This window comes from Monodelphis domestica, chromosome 1 (assembly GCF_027887165.1).
Source record: "Monodelphis domestica isolate mMonDom1 chromosome 1, mMonDom1.pri, whole genome shotgun sequence".
Classification (NCBI taxonomy): Eukaryota; Metazoa; Chordata; class Mammalia; order Didelphimorphia; family Didelphidae; genus Monodelphis; species Monodelphis domestica.
The window spans coordinates 144,143,657-144,160,624 of NC_077227.1; the positions used below are offsets into that span (position 1 = coordinate 144,143,657).

The 16,968-nt window shown below is 37.6% G+C and overlaps 1 protein-coding gene across 4 annotated transcripts in view; it reads left to right on the forward strand.

Moving 5' to 3' along the window:
• The window catches only part of LRRK1 (leucine rich repeat kinase 1), a 154,858-nt gene that overhangs the window by 123,540 nt on the left and 14,350 nt on the right, over positions 1–16,968 (forward strand). For all 4 annotated transcript variants that reach the window (XM_016424661.2, XM_056807503.1, XM_007479468.3 and 1 more), the window contains 5 exons: positions 972–1,138; positions 6,273–6,470; positions 8,265–8,542; positions 10,445–10,639; positions 11,658–11,809. In XM_016424661.2, the coding sequence (XP_016280147.1) occupies positions 972–1,138; positions 6,273–6,470; positions 8,265–8,542; positions 10,445–10,639; positions 11,658–11,809 (990 nt within the window). The remainder of the gene's footprint in view (positions 1–971; positions 1,139–6,272; positions 6,471–8,264; positions 8,543–10,444; positions 10,640–11,657; positions 11,810–16,968) is intronic.

Below are 16,968 nucleotides of genomic sequence, written 5' to 3' on the forward strand. Positions count from 1 at the left end.
TGTAACCCTATTTGGGGTTTTCTTGGCATAGATACTATAGTGGTTTGCCATTTTCTACTCCAGCTCATCTTTCAAATGAGGAAACTAAGGTAAATAGGGTTAAGTGACTCCCTCAGAGTCACACAGCCAGTGTCTAAGGCTGGATTTGAATAAAGGAAGATGAGTCTTCCTAACTCCAAGCCTGGCATTCTATCTATCCAATGGGCCACCTAACTTCCACAACTAACAGTTATTAAAGTGCTGAGCACTAGGGATACAAATACAAAGAAAAAGAAAGGCAGCCCCTGCCCTCCAGGAGCTGACATTCTAATGCAAAATAACATATAAGAGAACCTAAAGGAAGGACTTGGAGAAATGGTACTGGCACTGCAAGCCTGGTGGTAGATGCAAGAGAGTCAGAGTCCTCAGAATTTGTCTACAATAAAATGAAATAGAATGAAATTCTGTACTGTTCCTCTATCCTTCTTCTACCCTATCTATAACCTTAAGGATAGAACTTAGCCATTTAAGAATGCCCCAAGGAAGGACCCAGCAAAAGAAAGACCAATTGTTTTTTTTTTTCTTGATCACTTTGAAATAACTCACATATAATATCCATTATTCTAGAAGATTTCTTCCTGCCCCTTCTGGATGGATACTCATTAATCACCTAATAGCTTTATTCCCTAGATGATCAGAATACAAGTTGAAGGAGTGGAGTTCCTTGAGGGCAAGATCTGTTGTGTCTCTGTCTTTGTATCTTCCATATCTAGCAGGGTCCCTGACATGAATAATTAATTTTTGAATTTAACTCACTTGGCTCCATGAAATGTTAGAGTTATGTCATTAAGCCGTGGGCATAACACATCCAGTATACTTCACACTTTATGCAGGTTATCTTCCAAATATAGGGAGCCCTGAGGAGGCGGTACAGAGAAATGTTTAAAGTGTAATTCCTCCCAGACTAATCATTTGTGTTATGTTCATGGCAGGCTATTTCTGGAAAATAGCAAGTTAGAATGCAGTGAAAATGAAAACAATGTTCTGGGCCAAGGTGGAAGTGGAACCATTATATACCAGGCTCAGTACCACGGGAAACCAGTGGCCGTGAAGAGATTTCAGCTCAAAAAATTCAAGAACTTTGCTAATGCCACAGCAGGTAAAAAGGGATCTTGGTTCAGTATCCTTTTCTTTCAAATATCTGTTCCCCTTAGAGAACAGTGTATACCACAAATCATCTCCTTTCCTTAAAGCAGTGCCTGCAGCTGTATAAATAGTCAAAAATGGGCAGACTGTGTGTGTGTGTGTGTGTGTGTGTGTGTGTGTGTGTGTGTGTGTGTGAGGGGGGGGGGAGAGGGAGAGGAGAGTATATGAAGGTGAAGGGGGACGCTTTCTTTATACACAATGGATTCAAGATAGCCTGTAGGAATGGTAAATGTGCTATTAGATTGTGGCCTGGGGTTCTGTTGCTGAGCAACTGGATGTGGGATCCTGGACAGTAAACACTAAAATGTTGAGGGAGTCTGATTGTGACCCCCCAGTTGATGGTCTAACTCTGAGCTCACAGCAAGTTCATTTCTCTGTGCCTCAGTTCCCTTCCCTGTGGATCTAAGTTTAAGAAGTTGGTCTGAGGCTGGACTGACTAGTCAACAGGATTTTCAAAACAAATGTGAATATTTCATTCTCAGAGTTTGAATTATTTACCTCTTTCTCAGCCAGCACTTACATAGAAAAGGTAACAGGGATTGGACTTCTTATAGCAAGTTCTTTGGTATAAAAAGTTCTAAGGTGAGAAAACCTCAGCACTTGCTCTGAAACTTATATTCTTAGACAGTTGCCCAGAGCACTGAGAAGTTAATGGATCAGAAGTGGGAACTAAAAGCCAAGGTCTTCCCCTTTCCCCATCCACTGCTTCAACACCATCTTCTGTACCACACAAATTAAAGAGACACAGCAGCCTAGGGAAAGAAGCAATCTCTGATTTCTCCCCTTCAGAATATAGAATGATAAGTAGGTTAGTCATTGAATGTTAGCCTTGGGAAGTACCTTTAGAGATCATATAAACTTGACTTCTTTCATTTTACAGATGAGGAAACTGAGGTTACAGATGAAAAATGACTTACTCTACATCACAAATCTGAGCTTAGAGCCTTTTAAAACCATAGAAATTAGAGCAGCCAGATTCCTTGATGCTCTTTGAAGAATCAGAAGCAAAGGTTTCAGCTCTTTGGCCCTAGTCTAAAAATCTGACCACAGACTGATGTCGTAAATGTCCCAGATCTGAGCTTAGGTATGGAAAAGAGTATAGATTTTTCTTCTCCCTTTGAATACAAATAATATTCTTCTCACCCACAGGAAATTTGCATTTAAATGGCATTCTTCAAATGGAAATTTTTACTTCACACCCCAGGGATGTCTTACTCTTTAGGATCCAGTGGGAGGAATGTAGCCTTCCAAGAAGTATTTTTATTTCCATTTTAAGAGTATGATTTCTCATCTCTTATATCTCCCAAGTCAGCTTATATCATCTTTACAAAGCTGATTTTCATTAATTATCTCTGCCAGAATTTTGTACATATAGGAATTAGCTCATTGAGGGAATCAGTTCAAAGTTTTTAACTCTTTTGGTCTGAATTCATGGCTGACCACTAATCATAGAAAATGATTGCCAAGGAATATACAGTAGTGGACAGTAGTCCATATAGAAAATAATTAAAATAGCAGTTGTCTCTATTGTTAAGTGTAGTCAACAGAAGGTCCGGGAAGGAGCTGAACTATGCCTTAGCCTTTAGCCAATCAATCAGGTAAGGACAGCAGTGCTATATATCAGGCACCATGCTAGGAAAAGGGCATTCAAACATAAGAAAAGAAACAATCTTTCCTTTTAAGGAGTTTACATTCCATTGGGGAAATGTGACTCAAAATCAAAGCCGACATACTCCTTAGTGCTGTTTGAAGAATGCTCAGAACCAAAGGTTTTTCAGCTCTTTAACCTTAGTCTAAAAATTTGACCACAGACTGATGTCACAAAATGTAATTCTTACAAAAGACAGTGAATATTTACTGGAAAGATCAAATTGCAGTTCTAAATAGCTTCCTTTGAGACAAATCTGAAGTCTAGGCTCTCATTTCTGTAGTGTATCAATCAAAACATATTTTCTCTATTACTTTTTTTAATTAATCTCTCATCACTTTAGGGACAAATATTTGTGAAAAAATACAGGATTCTATTTTATCTGAGGTATAGTGTCCCAAGGCCTCTAGCTACACTGGAGGATATTTATTATATGTGGATTTTCCCACTGTTAAATCAGTTATCAAAATATAAAATCCCTTAATTCATAAGATCTCTTGTAAAGTTATTTTATCAATTATATAAAATAACAAATTTCTACAGAAGTTTTCTGAAGTTATATGATCTGAATTATCTCCCTCTCTCCCATCCCTTCTGGAGTTGGCAAGAAAATTCAATTTGGATTATACATGTATTATCATGCAGAATATATTTCCATAGTGTTCATTTTTGTAACAGAATAATTATATAAAACCAAAACCCCAAAATAAAAATGTAGTTAAACTAATGTGAAAGATAATATGCTTTGATCTGTATTCCAACTCCAATAGTTCTTTCTCTGAAGGTAGATAGCATTCTTTGTCATAAGTCCCCCAGAATTGTCCCAGCTCATTGTATCGCTGAGAGTAGTTAAGTCTTTCACATTTGATCATTCCCCAATATTGCTGTTACTGTGTACAATGTTCTCCTGGTTCTGCTTATTTCACTCTGCATCAGTTCATGAAGTTCTTTCCAGCTTTGTCTGAAATCATCTTGTTCATCATTTCTCACAGCACAGTAGTGTTCCATCACCATCATATACCACAACTTGTTCAGTCTTTCCCCAAATGATGGACATTCCCTCAATTTCCAATTCTTTTTCACCACAAAAAGAACAGCTATCAATATTTTTGTCCAACTAGGTCCTTTCTTCTTTTTGAGATTATAGGTTTAAAGCTGAAGTGAGCCTTAGAGACCCACCCTTCATTGTTTCAGTTAAGGAAGCTGAAACCCAGACATATTAAGTAGACTTGCCCAACTTTACAGAGATAATTAGCAAGTCCAAGATTCAAATAAAGCACAACCCTATTGCCACTAGAGAGACCTTGTAGGTTTTTTTTTTATTAATTAATTTGTTTGTTTCATTAACTCTTTTAGGACAAGGCTTATAATGGGAGATTTTCTTAAGCACTTTAAAAGTTGCAAAATGTTTTATAGACATTATTTGATTCTATAACTACCCTAAAAGAGATAAGGTAGTATTGTTCCTCTCTTACAGATGAGAAAACTGAGAATCCTGGGAGATTAAATAATCTTTCAGTGCTGCAGAACCCAAGTCACTCAGTTTCCATGTCTCTCAATGTAGTACCTAAAATCTTGCCTTTTACTTTAGTGGGTGCTCAATAAGTGTTGAGAAAAGGTGAATGAATTTATGAACATCCTCAAATTCACAACCTGAAAAAAGGAAAGAAATAAAAGATTCAGTGCCATGGTAGCAACAGTAAGGAAAAAACAAAACCACTAAGTTAAGTTTCTATGGAATATCATTTAGTACCATCATATAGATAACCCGCAATTACTAAAACTACACAAAATATCAAAAATGGATTTAAAATTTAATTCTAGGCCTCTAAGCCATTAGTCTTCAAACCTTTTTGATTATATAACCCATTTTTTAAATTGCAAACTCCCCACCATTATTCATAATTTACTTGTTTGTAAATTACATGTATAAACTTGTAGTTATTGAGTCATTTCAGGTCTATGAGACTCTTTCTAACCCTGTTTGGGGTTTTCTTGGCAAAAATACTTGAGTGGTTTTCCATTTCCTTCTCCAGCTTATTTGACAGATAAGGAAACTGAGGCAAATGGGATTAAGTCACTTACCCCAGGTCACACAACTAGTAAGTGCCTGAGGCTTGATTTGAACTTCTTAACTCCAGACTTGGTGCTCTGTCTGCTATGTTACTATAATCTATTGTAGTAACAAGTATGTACATTGTAAAACTTAGAAATGAAAAAGGATAAGATAAAGATGAAATAATATTTGATTTTGGAGTTAATAGGTAGTCACTGGAGTTTATTGAATAGGGCAGTGGCATTGTCAGATCTACTTTTCAGGAAAATCACTTTGGTAGCCCTATAGAATGTGAATTGGAAAAAGTGGAGAAACCAATCAGGAGGCTATTGCAATAGATCATTGAGAAGTAATAGGACTCTGAAATAGGCTGGTGGCTATGTTACTAGAGAAGGGGACTCATGCAAGAGATTTTATGGAGTCAGAAATGGAAGTAAGGAAGAACGGGGAGCCAAGGATAATGCTGAGATTATGAATGAGAGAGCGACAGACTGATAATTCAGAGAAGACAGTAAATATCTAGGAGAAGGGTAATGCCAACAGTATCAAATGCTACAGGGAAGTCAAGAAAACTTAAAATTGAAGAATGGATATCCTATTTGGTAATTAAGAGGTGATTGTTATCTTTGAAGAAAGCAATGTCAGTTTAACAAATGAGGAGTCAAGGAGATGAGGACCTGAGAGACAGCAAGAGTGGTGAAGTCCTCATCAAAAATAGACATTCTGGAAAAAGTATAGGTTTAGGGAGAAGGGCAGTGTATCAGCGAATCCTGTGCTTCTCTTTCCCAGTGACAAATAAATGTGTGTACAAAAGGGGTGGACATTACTGACCACTGTCCTAAATGCAGAACCAGCTGTTGCAATGATCCCGAAGATAGGATATGGACATTGTAAGAGTGGGAATGGCCAAGAGAAATTGGACTGTTCAGCTGCTTTGGGTATCTGGATTGTTTTAATTATTCTGAGGGGCCAAAACCAGTGCAGTAGAGGGAAGAGGATAACCTTAGGAGGAAACAATGAGAGAATGTTGAAGGCATGATGTAGTTGTGTTGACAGTATGCCCACATTGGCTATGGATATGAAGTAGGAGGTGACCCATCTTTCCACAGTCATTAATTTGGTCGCTACCATTGGAGGTCAAGCTACAAACCCCTTAAAGTCATCCCTCAGTATAATTTTGGAAAACGCTGTGCTAAACCATTATTTCAGAATGTAATGTAAGCATCACTTATTTTGTAACATAATCCAATGTAAGCATCACTTATTTTGAACAATATTGTTATTTATATGGTCATTGGACTTTTGTGGATATTTTTGGCATTTTGGTACTATTCTCTTGTCTTTTGCTTAACTGAAAGCAGACTTTCACCTTGTCTGTGTCAGATACCATGCTGAAGCATCTACGAGCCATGGATGCCATGAAGAATTTCTCAGAATTCCGGCAAGAAGCCAGCATGCTCCATTCCTTACAACATCCGTGTATTGTTTCTTTGATTGGGATTAGCATCCATCCTCTTTGCTTTGCCTTAGAACTCGCCCCCTTGGGTAGTCTTACCACTGTGCTTTCTGAAAAGTCCAAAGGTAACATCCAAGAGTCTCTCCTTTCCTTCAGTACAATGTATGTAATAATTTAATTGCTTTTACTCAGCCAAGTATCTTCACCTTTAAGAAATACACTGACTTGGAGAGGGAAGCGCTAAAGTATTCAGTCAGGCCAGTGAGAATCAGGCAGTATTGTTACTCTTCCATGGCCATAGGCTGCATCTTTAACCTAGCAAAATACATTAGTCTCCTAAGAGGGAACAGGAAAGAGAAAGTAAGCCCCTCAGAAAAGTCCCAGATGGGATGACATCCTCTAGTTATAAAGAGCTAAGAGTCCTATGGACTAAAATAGGCATCAAGACATAGGTAGGGACCAGACTCGTGATTTTTTCAGTTCAGAGAACTTCCATATGATAGAATTCCTTCTACCAATGCAGATCGGTACCTTCTCTGCAACTTCATCTTAGAGAGCTTTTAGAGCATTTAAGTATTGAAATTTGCCCAGCACTCATAGTCAGTATGTGCCAGACTGCCAAACGTGGGATTTGAACTGAGAACTGAGATCTTCTTGGCTTAGAGGCCAGCACTCTCACATTCACACTCTCTCTCTCTCTCTCTCTCTCTCTCTCTCTCTCTCTCTCTCTCTCTCTCTCTCTCTCTCTCTCTCTCTCTCTCTCTCTCTCTCTCTCTCTCTCTCTCCCCCCCCCTTTTCTCTCCCCCTCTTCTCTCCTCCCTTTCCCTTCCTCCCCTACTCTCTCTCCCACTTCTTTGTTTTTCTCTGTTACTCTCTCTCCCCTCCCCTCTCCCTCTCCATCTTTCTTGTAATGTGAAGTAAACATAACTGAGGAGATACTTCTTTCATTTGAAGTATGCTTTGTAGGTTTATTTTTTAGTTAGTGATTTTGTTAGTGGTTAATTATAACCCTAAAATCACTAGTCCATCCTAAGAAACAGAGAACTCTAAACTTAAAACTAGCTGAGAAAGTGTTCTTTGTATTTTGAAGTGTAGAAAGTAGCATGCAAATTGATTTTTCACCTAAAGTTGTTTTGATGAAAATCCATAAATATACCAACAGAATGTTTACAGTATGGCAAGATACAGCCTTTGAGGTTGGTTAATCTGTAGAAATTGTGACTTATTGATATTATAGAGGTATCATATCTCATAAATGAAATGCTAATAACCAAAAAATTCAGTGCTAAGTAACATTTCAGTGAGATGTTTTGGAGTCTTCTGACTTGTGGGACATTGAGGTCAGATATTTGGGAGGACACTAAGGAGGTAGTTATATGAGTAAGTCAGCAAGGATTTATTAAATGCCTATTCTAGGAGTCTGGGGATACAAAAGCAAAAATCAAACAGCCCATCCTCAAGGAGTTTACATTCTACTAGGGAAGACACTAGGTATACATAAGGATATATAGAAAATGCCCACAAAATAAACACAAAGCAGTTTGGATGGGGAGGGCGCTAATAGGTGCCGAGGCATGGCTTCATGTAGATGAAAATTGGCTTTCAAGAATTCTAAGAGTAAACCAGGGATTCTGAGAGGTACGGTAGGTGTGCATTCCAGGGATGGATGACAGCTGGAGATGGCCCAGACATGGGAGAGCCCATGTGAAGATCAGTAAGAAGATCCGTTTGACTGGACTTCAGAATGCAGGAAATGGAGTAATGATGGAGAGAGAAGTTGAGGTCAAGTGACAAAGGGCTTTCATTACCAAACAGTCGGTATTATTGTATTAGTAATCTATAAATTACTAGAGTGGGTGAGGGGTGGGCAAAGAGATATTTGCTATAATGAATTTGACTTTTTTCCTTTCTTTGAAAAGGTTCTTCCTTTATGCCCCTGGGGCACATGCTTACACAGAAAATAGCCTATCAGATTGTCTCAGGCCTGGCCTACCTGCATAAAAAGAACATCATATTCTGCGACTTAAAATCGGACAACATTTTAGTTTGGTCCCTTGATGTCAAAGAACACATGAACATCAAACTCTCTGATTACGGAATCTCTCGGCAGTCATTTCACGAAGGAGCTCTTGGAGTAGAGGGGACCCCTGGCTACCAGGCCCCCGAGATCAGGCCTCGAATTGTATATGATGAAAAGGTAACTGATGCTGTTCCAAGGCAAACCTTTATTTTATAGATCAGTAGAAAGAGCCTGGTGTCAGTTCTTCTTTTTGGAATTTCAACATTCCTATCTGTGAAAGGCTTGAATTCTAGTCCAAGACTGACTAGATAGTTCTGAAGAGCTGAGGTTTTATTTATCCAAAGTCATATAGTAAAAAGTACATAGGACTTTGGAGGCAGAAGACCTGGGTTCAGATTCCAAGTCTGTCATAAGTGATAGGACCCTACGTACAAATCATATAGGCTCTCCTGATTGTGGCTTCTACAACCACAAAATGAGAATAATAATTATTATTGTATTACTTATTTTCTTGACAGGGTATTTATGGATAATGCACTTTGTAAACCTTAAAATGCTATAGATATTTTTATTTTTATTCTCAGTATTGACAATCCATTAATATATAACTTGATTTTACATATACATATGTGATTATAATAATTATTGCCAACTATATAATGAATAACATAGATTACATTATTAATCTATTATTTATTAATTATATTATTTATATTTGTCAATAATAAAGTGATTTGACTTTAGAAGTATTTTTAGAAGTTGCCTAAATTTCCCTGGATGTTTTTTATTTTCCCATTTCAATCTTAGTAGATTATCAGCAGGGAGTATTAAGTACTTTTTTTCACGCCAAAATGAAAGTTTAAATGTTTTGTTTTTATTTTTCCCACAGTCCATCCTGTAGCTTTCTGGTAACAAAAAGACTGAGTTAGCTATAGTGGCTTCTAAGATAAATACCTTGAAGATAAGAAGGCTCAAGCAATTAGACTTTGATTTGGCAAATGATAGCCTCTACTCCTTCAGGAAATTCTTGTGTATTAACCACCTGTGAAGTAGCTCTCCTAAGCCAAGAAGATTGAGGAAAGAGAATTCCAAGGGAAACAAAGCTTAAGTTCAGGCAGTTAGCCATCAGCTCACATGCAGGCCAGCTTCAGTCTCTGATTATAGTTAAATATTTATCTTCCCTCTTGGCTTCTTTCACCCTAAACAGGGAGACGGCCAAATCGATTTGGATATGTGTTTGCCAGTTTCATTTTACAGAGACACAAGACAACTAGAAATTATCTTGCACAGAAAAGGACAAAAACATAGCCTTTGTAGCTTTCCTAAATCTCCTTATGTAGTAATTTATTATTCAGCATAGAAATAGCACCTTGCATAGTACTGGTCACAGTGACAGCTTATTATTTTGTGACCCTAGTAGATGGGTCTCTGACAAATTGTGTTATGAATAAGAAAAATAGTTTTCCTAAATGCTCATATACCAGATGATAAATCTATGATCTCCAAAGTCCTTTCTTGGACTTTTGGTCTGAAATTCTAAGTTTCTGTGAAATTGCCCAAGATAGGATAAGACTTTAGGAGTGGAAACTGAAATGTGAAATTCTAAGTAGCCATATAGGTTCATCGTATTTTAAAATAGATGATGTTTAAAGAAGGGAACATTATATGATTATGCCTTCCTACCTATAAAAATTCTCTATTCTTTCTCATCCATCTTCAAAACGACAGAGGCTTTCACAGCCATGGGGATCCCTCCATATTACACCCCATATCCATTTCCTTGCTGAAGATGCCATTTCTTAACCACTTGTTATAAGTTTTTCCAATAGCAACTAAATTATATATAAATATTATAAGGTTTTGATGATGCCTGTTATTTATGAAGTACGATTTGTGACAGTTAACAATTTTTAAGTAAAAATAGTTTGTGTGCTCAATTGTAAGTAGTTTTAAAGCAAGGACTATGTCTTCTGCTCCTTTTATGTCCTCCCCCCAACATCAGTCATCATACCAGGTAACCTGTAGCTCTTTACTCAATGTGATTGGCTACATTTGAAGAGATTTGACTTTTCTCCTCAGGTGGACATGTTTTCTTATGGAATGGTGCTCTATGAATTGCTCTCAGGTCAGCGACCTGTGCTTGGTCATCATCAACTTCAGATTGCCAAGAAGCTATCCAAGGGCATTCGTCCAGTGCTGGGGCAGCCAGAAGAAGTACAGTTCCATAGACTACAGGCACTCATGACGGAGTGTTGGGACACCAAACCTGAAAAGGTACCTGGGAGGAGGAATAGTATGACAAAGGGTATTAGTGGAAGTGGGAAGGGGAAAGGAAAGGTTCAGGCATCCTGACTTCCCCAGTGTTAGTTAAAGCTTTCCATTATATGTATATATAAGACTATATATACTCATCCAGTCAACCATGGAGAACCCAATTTTTTGGCCAACGTCATCATATTTGATGTACCTTTTGTCATCTGTCATAGAATGGGATATTTAGTATGTGTATGGCCCATAGGAAGTAAAGTGCTTAATAAATGTTTTTTAATTCCTTCATTCATTTCTCCTAATTTTTAATCTCTCATTTATTATCTTTATTATTGCCTTAAAGAAATTAGGTTCCCTTTTTAAAAATTAAAGAATGAAAAATCTTAGTTCTGTAATTATATAGCCAGAAAAAAAATGCAGTTGCTCTCATAGCAATAAAGTTAATTCTGATTTTTCTGGAGGAAAAAAAGAGGCAAGGACCTCTTTTCAGATGTTAGGAAGAAAAACAATTCTGTTTTCTCATGAGGAATGTGGATCATATTATAATTTCTGAAAATAACCTTCCTGAGAGGGTGCAATGGTTCCGGGGTTAAATTTGGGCTATTTTAAAATTAGATTGAAATATTAGAATGTGGTAGGAAGCCAAATGAAGTCTAAGAAAGAGTCTCAAGAAGACTGGATGGCCCTGAATATGAAAGTTGGAACATTTGGAATTTAGGTCAATATGAGCAGTTTAATGCTAAATTGACCGTGACTAAAATAGTTTTAAGTTGGTTCTACACTAATCTGGAAAAACCCCAAGGTTTGCCTTCCATGTTCAAAGTCTCTTTATCCTCTTGCCTGATTTTTCTAAAATGTGGCCAAAGCTATGATATTGAACAAGGAAATCTGACGACAAAGCATCTTCCCTGGGTTTTATGAAAGCTAATTTCACATGTAATATTTTGCTAACTGACATTGATCTTTGGTATTAATGAGCCATAAACCCTTCTTCACACAATTGGATGGATGTCTTTTCTCTCAGCGACCTTTGGCTGTTTCCGTAGTTAGCCAGATGAAGGACCCCACCTTTGCAACTTTCATGTACATGCTGCACTGTGGGAAGCAGACTTCTTTTTTCTCATCCCCGGGACAAGAATATACTGTCGTGTTCTGGGATGGAAAAGAGGAATCCAGGTAACCCTCATTTGCTGCTTTTTTAATTACCCAGAGGTGTGCAAAGCTCACAGACCCCTGAAAAGACACAGTTTGAACCTTTACACTCTACAGTGATCTTCCAAACACTTTCTTTATCTCTGTAATGAGAGAATTGAATGAGATTGTCTCATTTTCTACCTTTGTATCCCCATCACCTAGCACAGTGCCTGCCGTGTAGGAAGTGTTTAATAAATCTTATTAATTGGTTAGATGATCTTTAAGATTCTTTCCAAATTTAACATTCTATGATTCTATTATACCTTGAACAGGGCCCCAAAAAGTCATTGTATGCACAAAGAGGAACATAAAAAGACTCCTGGACTATAAGCAGACAGTGCACACAGAAGGTAGAGTTCTACCTATCTTTTCACACTGGTAAAGCTAAATGACTAAAAAATATACATTGTCTGGTCTTGGGGCTTTTTCCTTTTTGGGGGTCTGATGAAGCCTGTGGACCCCCTTTTCAGAATCATGTTTATTATCTACATTCATAATTGAGAGAAATGTTAAAAAAAAAAAGATGTAAAGTTCCTTCCTCATTCAAGCTCTCTGTGGAGAGCATCTGTTTTAGACCATGCTATGCAACTGGACAGACAAGTCTAACTTATTCATCAGTATGTATTCCTGGGACAGCATGACAGATGGACATAGAGCTCAGCCCTATATTGTACAAGAGGAAAGAGGGCTAGGTGGTCTTTGAGAGACAGAAGTCCTTTTACTTCTCCTTAAAACAAAGACCCGTCTTCTCTTCAGGAATACTGTATGACTGTGAATCATGGAATAATACCATCCCTAAAGAATTGCAAATGTGGGTCCCACAGAAACAGTCTAGAGGAATATGATGGGGACAAGAAAACCACAAAGCATTACAAATGAGAAGAGTGACTCTGGAAAGGATGTCATTAGAAGAATATGTTGTTCAGTCATTTGTGCCTGACTTAGTGATCCCATGTGGGATTTTCTTGGCACAGATACTGGAGGGCTTTGCCATATCCTTCTAAAGCTCATTTTACATATGAAGAAACTGAGGCCAACAGAGTTAAGCAACTTAACCAGAGTCACCCAGCTAGTCTTGATGCCTGATTTGAACTCAGGTCTTCATGATTCCAAGTCTGCCATTTTATCTAACAAATCACCTAGCTGCTCTACAGGAATCTATGCATGGGGAAATAAATATGGGTCAATCACAAAAAAAAAATGAGAGACTAGTGACACATCCATGAAATGTTAGAGGAATCCAGAGGAAGACTCCTCTAGATGGGATGGTTCTTTGGCATATTGATGTCCTAGAAATGAGGGAAGTTTGGACAGAAATTGCAAAGGATCAACAGCAAGCAGGGATGGGTTTCATTCTTCATCACTGGAGGGCACATCCAGGCAGTGAAGGGTTCAGATTTATTGAAGTATTAAAAGTGCAGAGGAGGCATCCAAGGTCACCATTAACTGAGTAGGATCAGAAAAAAAGCAGCTCACTTAGAATTCAGTGGGAAAAGGAACCAAGGCTAGTTGTAAAGAAGTAGCCGCAGAAATAGAGGAAACACAAAGGTCCTCCTATTCTTGCTGTTAAAGCCAATGTGAAGGACATTTTATAAATTGGAAGAGGCTGCCAGGAAGCTACTTTAATAACTGGAAGAGACTTTAAAAATGATGTAAACCAATGCTCTCCCAAAGATGAAGAAACTGAGGGCTAGAGAGGTAGTCACCTCCTCAAATTCACAGAACCAGCATTTTAGCATATACCTTTCTGACTCTAGAGCCTGAATTCTCCCCTATACTCTACAGCAGGGGTCCCCAAACTTTTTACACAGAGGGCCAGTTCACTGTCCCTTAGACTACTAGAGGGCCAGACTATAAAAACCTAACTCTAACCCTAACCAGGCAGCAGTATACACAGTGCAGAATTCCCTCCCCCAGATTGCAGCTCACCATGCTGAGGTCTTCCATTGTGCAGCCACATAATCCTTTGCACAGCACCTTGTTCTCTTTCAGTTACTCTCAGAACAAGGCGCCATGCAAAGGATTATGTCACCAGAAGTAGTACTGTATTTTGAGCAATGCCATGCTTTGTTTATTACCTACATTCATAATTGAGAGAAATGTTAAAAAAAAAAGAGACCACCAATGAAAAGAGGTGCCCCTTCTGTAGGTGCCGTGGGGGCCACATGTGGCCCATGGGCCATAGTTTGGGCACCCTGCTCTACAACCTCACATACCAACAAATTTTAAAAATTAAGGCACTGAAGGGCCAATTTAGACTTAACAGATATTGGTAGACATCTGAGAGAATATTTTTATCTGAAGAAAGATTTTATTTGACATGAAACATGAAATTTTACTGAAAATCCAAACATTTATTTGTAAGAAAAATTAGTGTTATTCTGGAAAGAAGCTTAGAACTGAGAACCATGGATCTAGAACTTGATTCTTCTGAAGACTGTAACCCAGCCCCTGTATTTTAAAATGAAGAGATAGAGGACAGTAAGTGATTTGCCCACAGCCACACAGGTGGCAAAAGAAAATACGGAATTAGAATTCATGTCCTTTGACCCAAGGGAAATCATCATAGAGGAAAACAGGTCAGTAGTTTTTAGAAATTTCAATGTGGTGGATACTGAGAGGCATCTAGAAGAGTCTATAAAGAATATAAAAATAAATAAGAAGGGGCAGCTAGTTGACTCAGTGGATTGAGAGCCAGACATAGAGATGGGGGATCCTGGATTCAAATGTGGCCTCAGACACTTCTTAGCTGTGTGACCCTGGGCAAGTCACTTAACCCCCATTGCCTAACCCTTACCGTTCTCCTATCTTGGAACCAATACAAAATATTCATTCTAAAAGGAAGATAAGGGTTTTAAAAAATTAATAAATCAGAAAACCCAGAGAGGAAAAGAGTTTGAGTTGGGGGAAGAAACTAAATCAGAGAGTATTATCTGAAAGAATTTTTTAACCCTTTCTCCTGCCACAGAATTACACTTACATAGGAACTTCAGGAAGACAGATTGCAACATTATAGAAAGCTATTTCAATTAATAAAAATATTAGCAGTAAAGCATAATGAGCTGTGCTCCCTAAGACTTTGATGAGTATCCAATTAGCATTACAAAATTATAAATATTTTCCTATGGAATGGGAGTTTTCTCCTGCAATGGAAACTACTCTGCTGGTTCTACCAAATCCCCAAGAGGTTTTCTTTTAATTAACTGCTCAACCTTAAAATTGTGGATCCTGAATTTTTATTCCAGAACTACTTGCATGTTTCTTTAAGTGTTTCTTCTCCATTTGATGTATGCCTTCTGTCCCATATAATTCATATGATAATCTTTAGTGGGGAGGGGAAAGGCTGAGAGTATTTTCATAGCATGAAAACTGTTTTAACTGGCATAATTGGGATACAGATTAGCCAACACTGAAATATATTCTAAAAGAAATAGGGCAGCAGACTTAAGTCAAATTTAATTGATTCTGCTGCCTCCTTTTATGGCTTCTTTTATCAGATTTGTACCTTTAGAGAAATTGAATATATCCAACTTGATAGATGTTGAGAATGCTTATGATTAGTTGGAAAATTAGTCATTCTAGCCCTGTTTCCCACAAAAAAAAAAAAAAACCCATATACCATTAAAAAAGCAAAGCTCCACTTTTACTATAGTCTACAATGATTCTGCTTATTTTGGCTTTCCACGTGTCCAGTTAGATGGTACAGTGATTAGAGCACTATGACCTGCAGTCAGTCAGTTCAGGAAGATAATTTGAGTTCAAGTCTGGCCTCAGATATTTACTAACTATGACTGGGTAAGTAACTTAACCTTTGCTTGAGTTTCCTTAGATTTGTTGTGAGGATATAATGAGATAAGATTTGTAAATCATTTAACACAGTGCTTGACACATAGTAGGCATTCATTTCTTCCTTCTGCAGGAGAGGGTGGGCTTATCTTATGCCAGGGATTCTTTTTTTTAATTTCCATATTATCCATTTTTATAAGTGAATAATTTATAGAACCAAAACCCCAAAACATAAACCCAAATAAACAAGTGATAAATTATGTTTCCATTTTCATTTCTTCTCCAATGATTCTTTCTCTGGAGGTGGAGAGCATTATTTTTAATAAGTCCCTCAATTGTCTTGGATCATTGTATTGCTGTTAGTATTAAAGTCTATCACATTTGATCATTCCATAATATTGTAGTTACTGTGGATAATGATCTCCTGGTCCTGCTTGTTTCACTTTCTTTATCAGTTCACCTAGGTCTTTCCAGCTCTTTCTGAAATCATCCTGTTCATCATTCCTTATAGCATAATAGTATTCCATCACCATCATATACCACAATTTATTCAGCCGTTCCCCAGTTGAGGGACTTCCCTTTAATTTACAATTATTTTCCACTACAAAGAGAGCAGCTATAAATATTTTTGTACAAACGGGTCCTTTTCCATTTTTTAAATCTCTTTTGGGATACAGACCTAGTAGTGATATTACTGTATCAAAGGGTATACATTCTTTTATAGTCCTTTGGGCATAGTTTCAAATTGCCTTCCAGAATGGTTAGATCAGTTCACAACTCCACCGACAATGCATTAGTGTCCCAATGTTTATGCCAGAGATTCTTAACCTGAAATCTGTGAACTTTTAAAAAAATTTCTTATAACTATATTTCAATATATTTTGTTTCAGGGGCAGCTAGATATCACAGTGGAGAGAGTGCCAGGCTTGGAGCTGTGAGAGGAACCTGAGGTCAAATCTAGCCTCAGATACTTCCTAGCTATGTAACCGTATTTATGCAAGGCATTTACCCTATATCCTTGCCACTCTTCTCTCTTAGACTTAAAACTAAGACAGAAGGTTGGGGTTTTCATAAATAAATATTTGGTTTCCATCATAATAATTTGTATTTTATTTTATGCCTTTAAAGATATTCTGAGAAGGGGGTCCAGAGGTATCACCAGACTGTTTAAAAAAAAAGGTCCATGACACCAAAAACAGTCAAGAACTCCTGGCTTAGGGAGATAGGACTTGGCATCATTAAATGTGAGCAAACTTCATTCAGTTTCTTAAATGAAAACGAGAGGCTTGAAATATATTAGATTAAGCTCCTTGAAGGCAGAGATTGTCTTTCGCCTCTTTTTGTATGTCAGCACT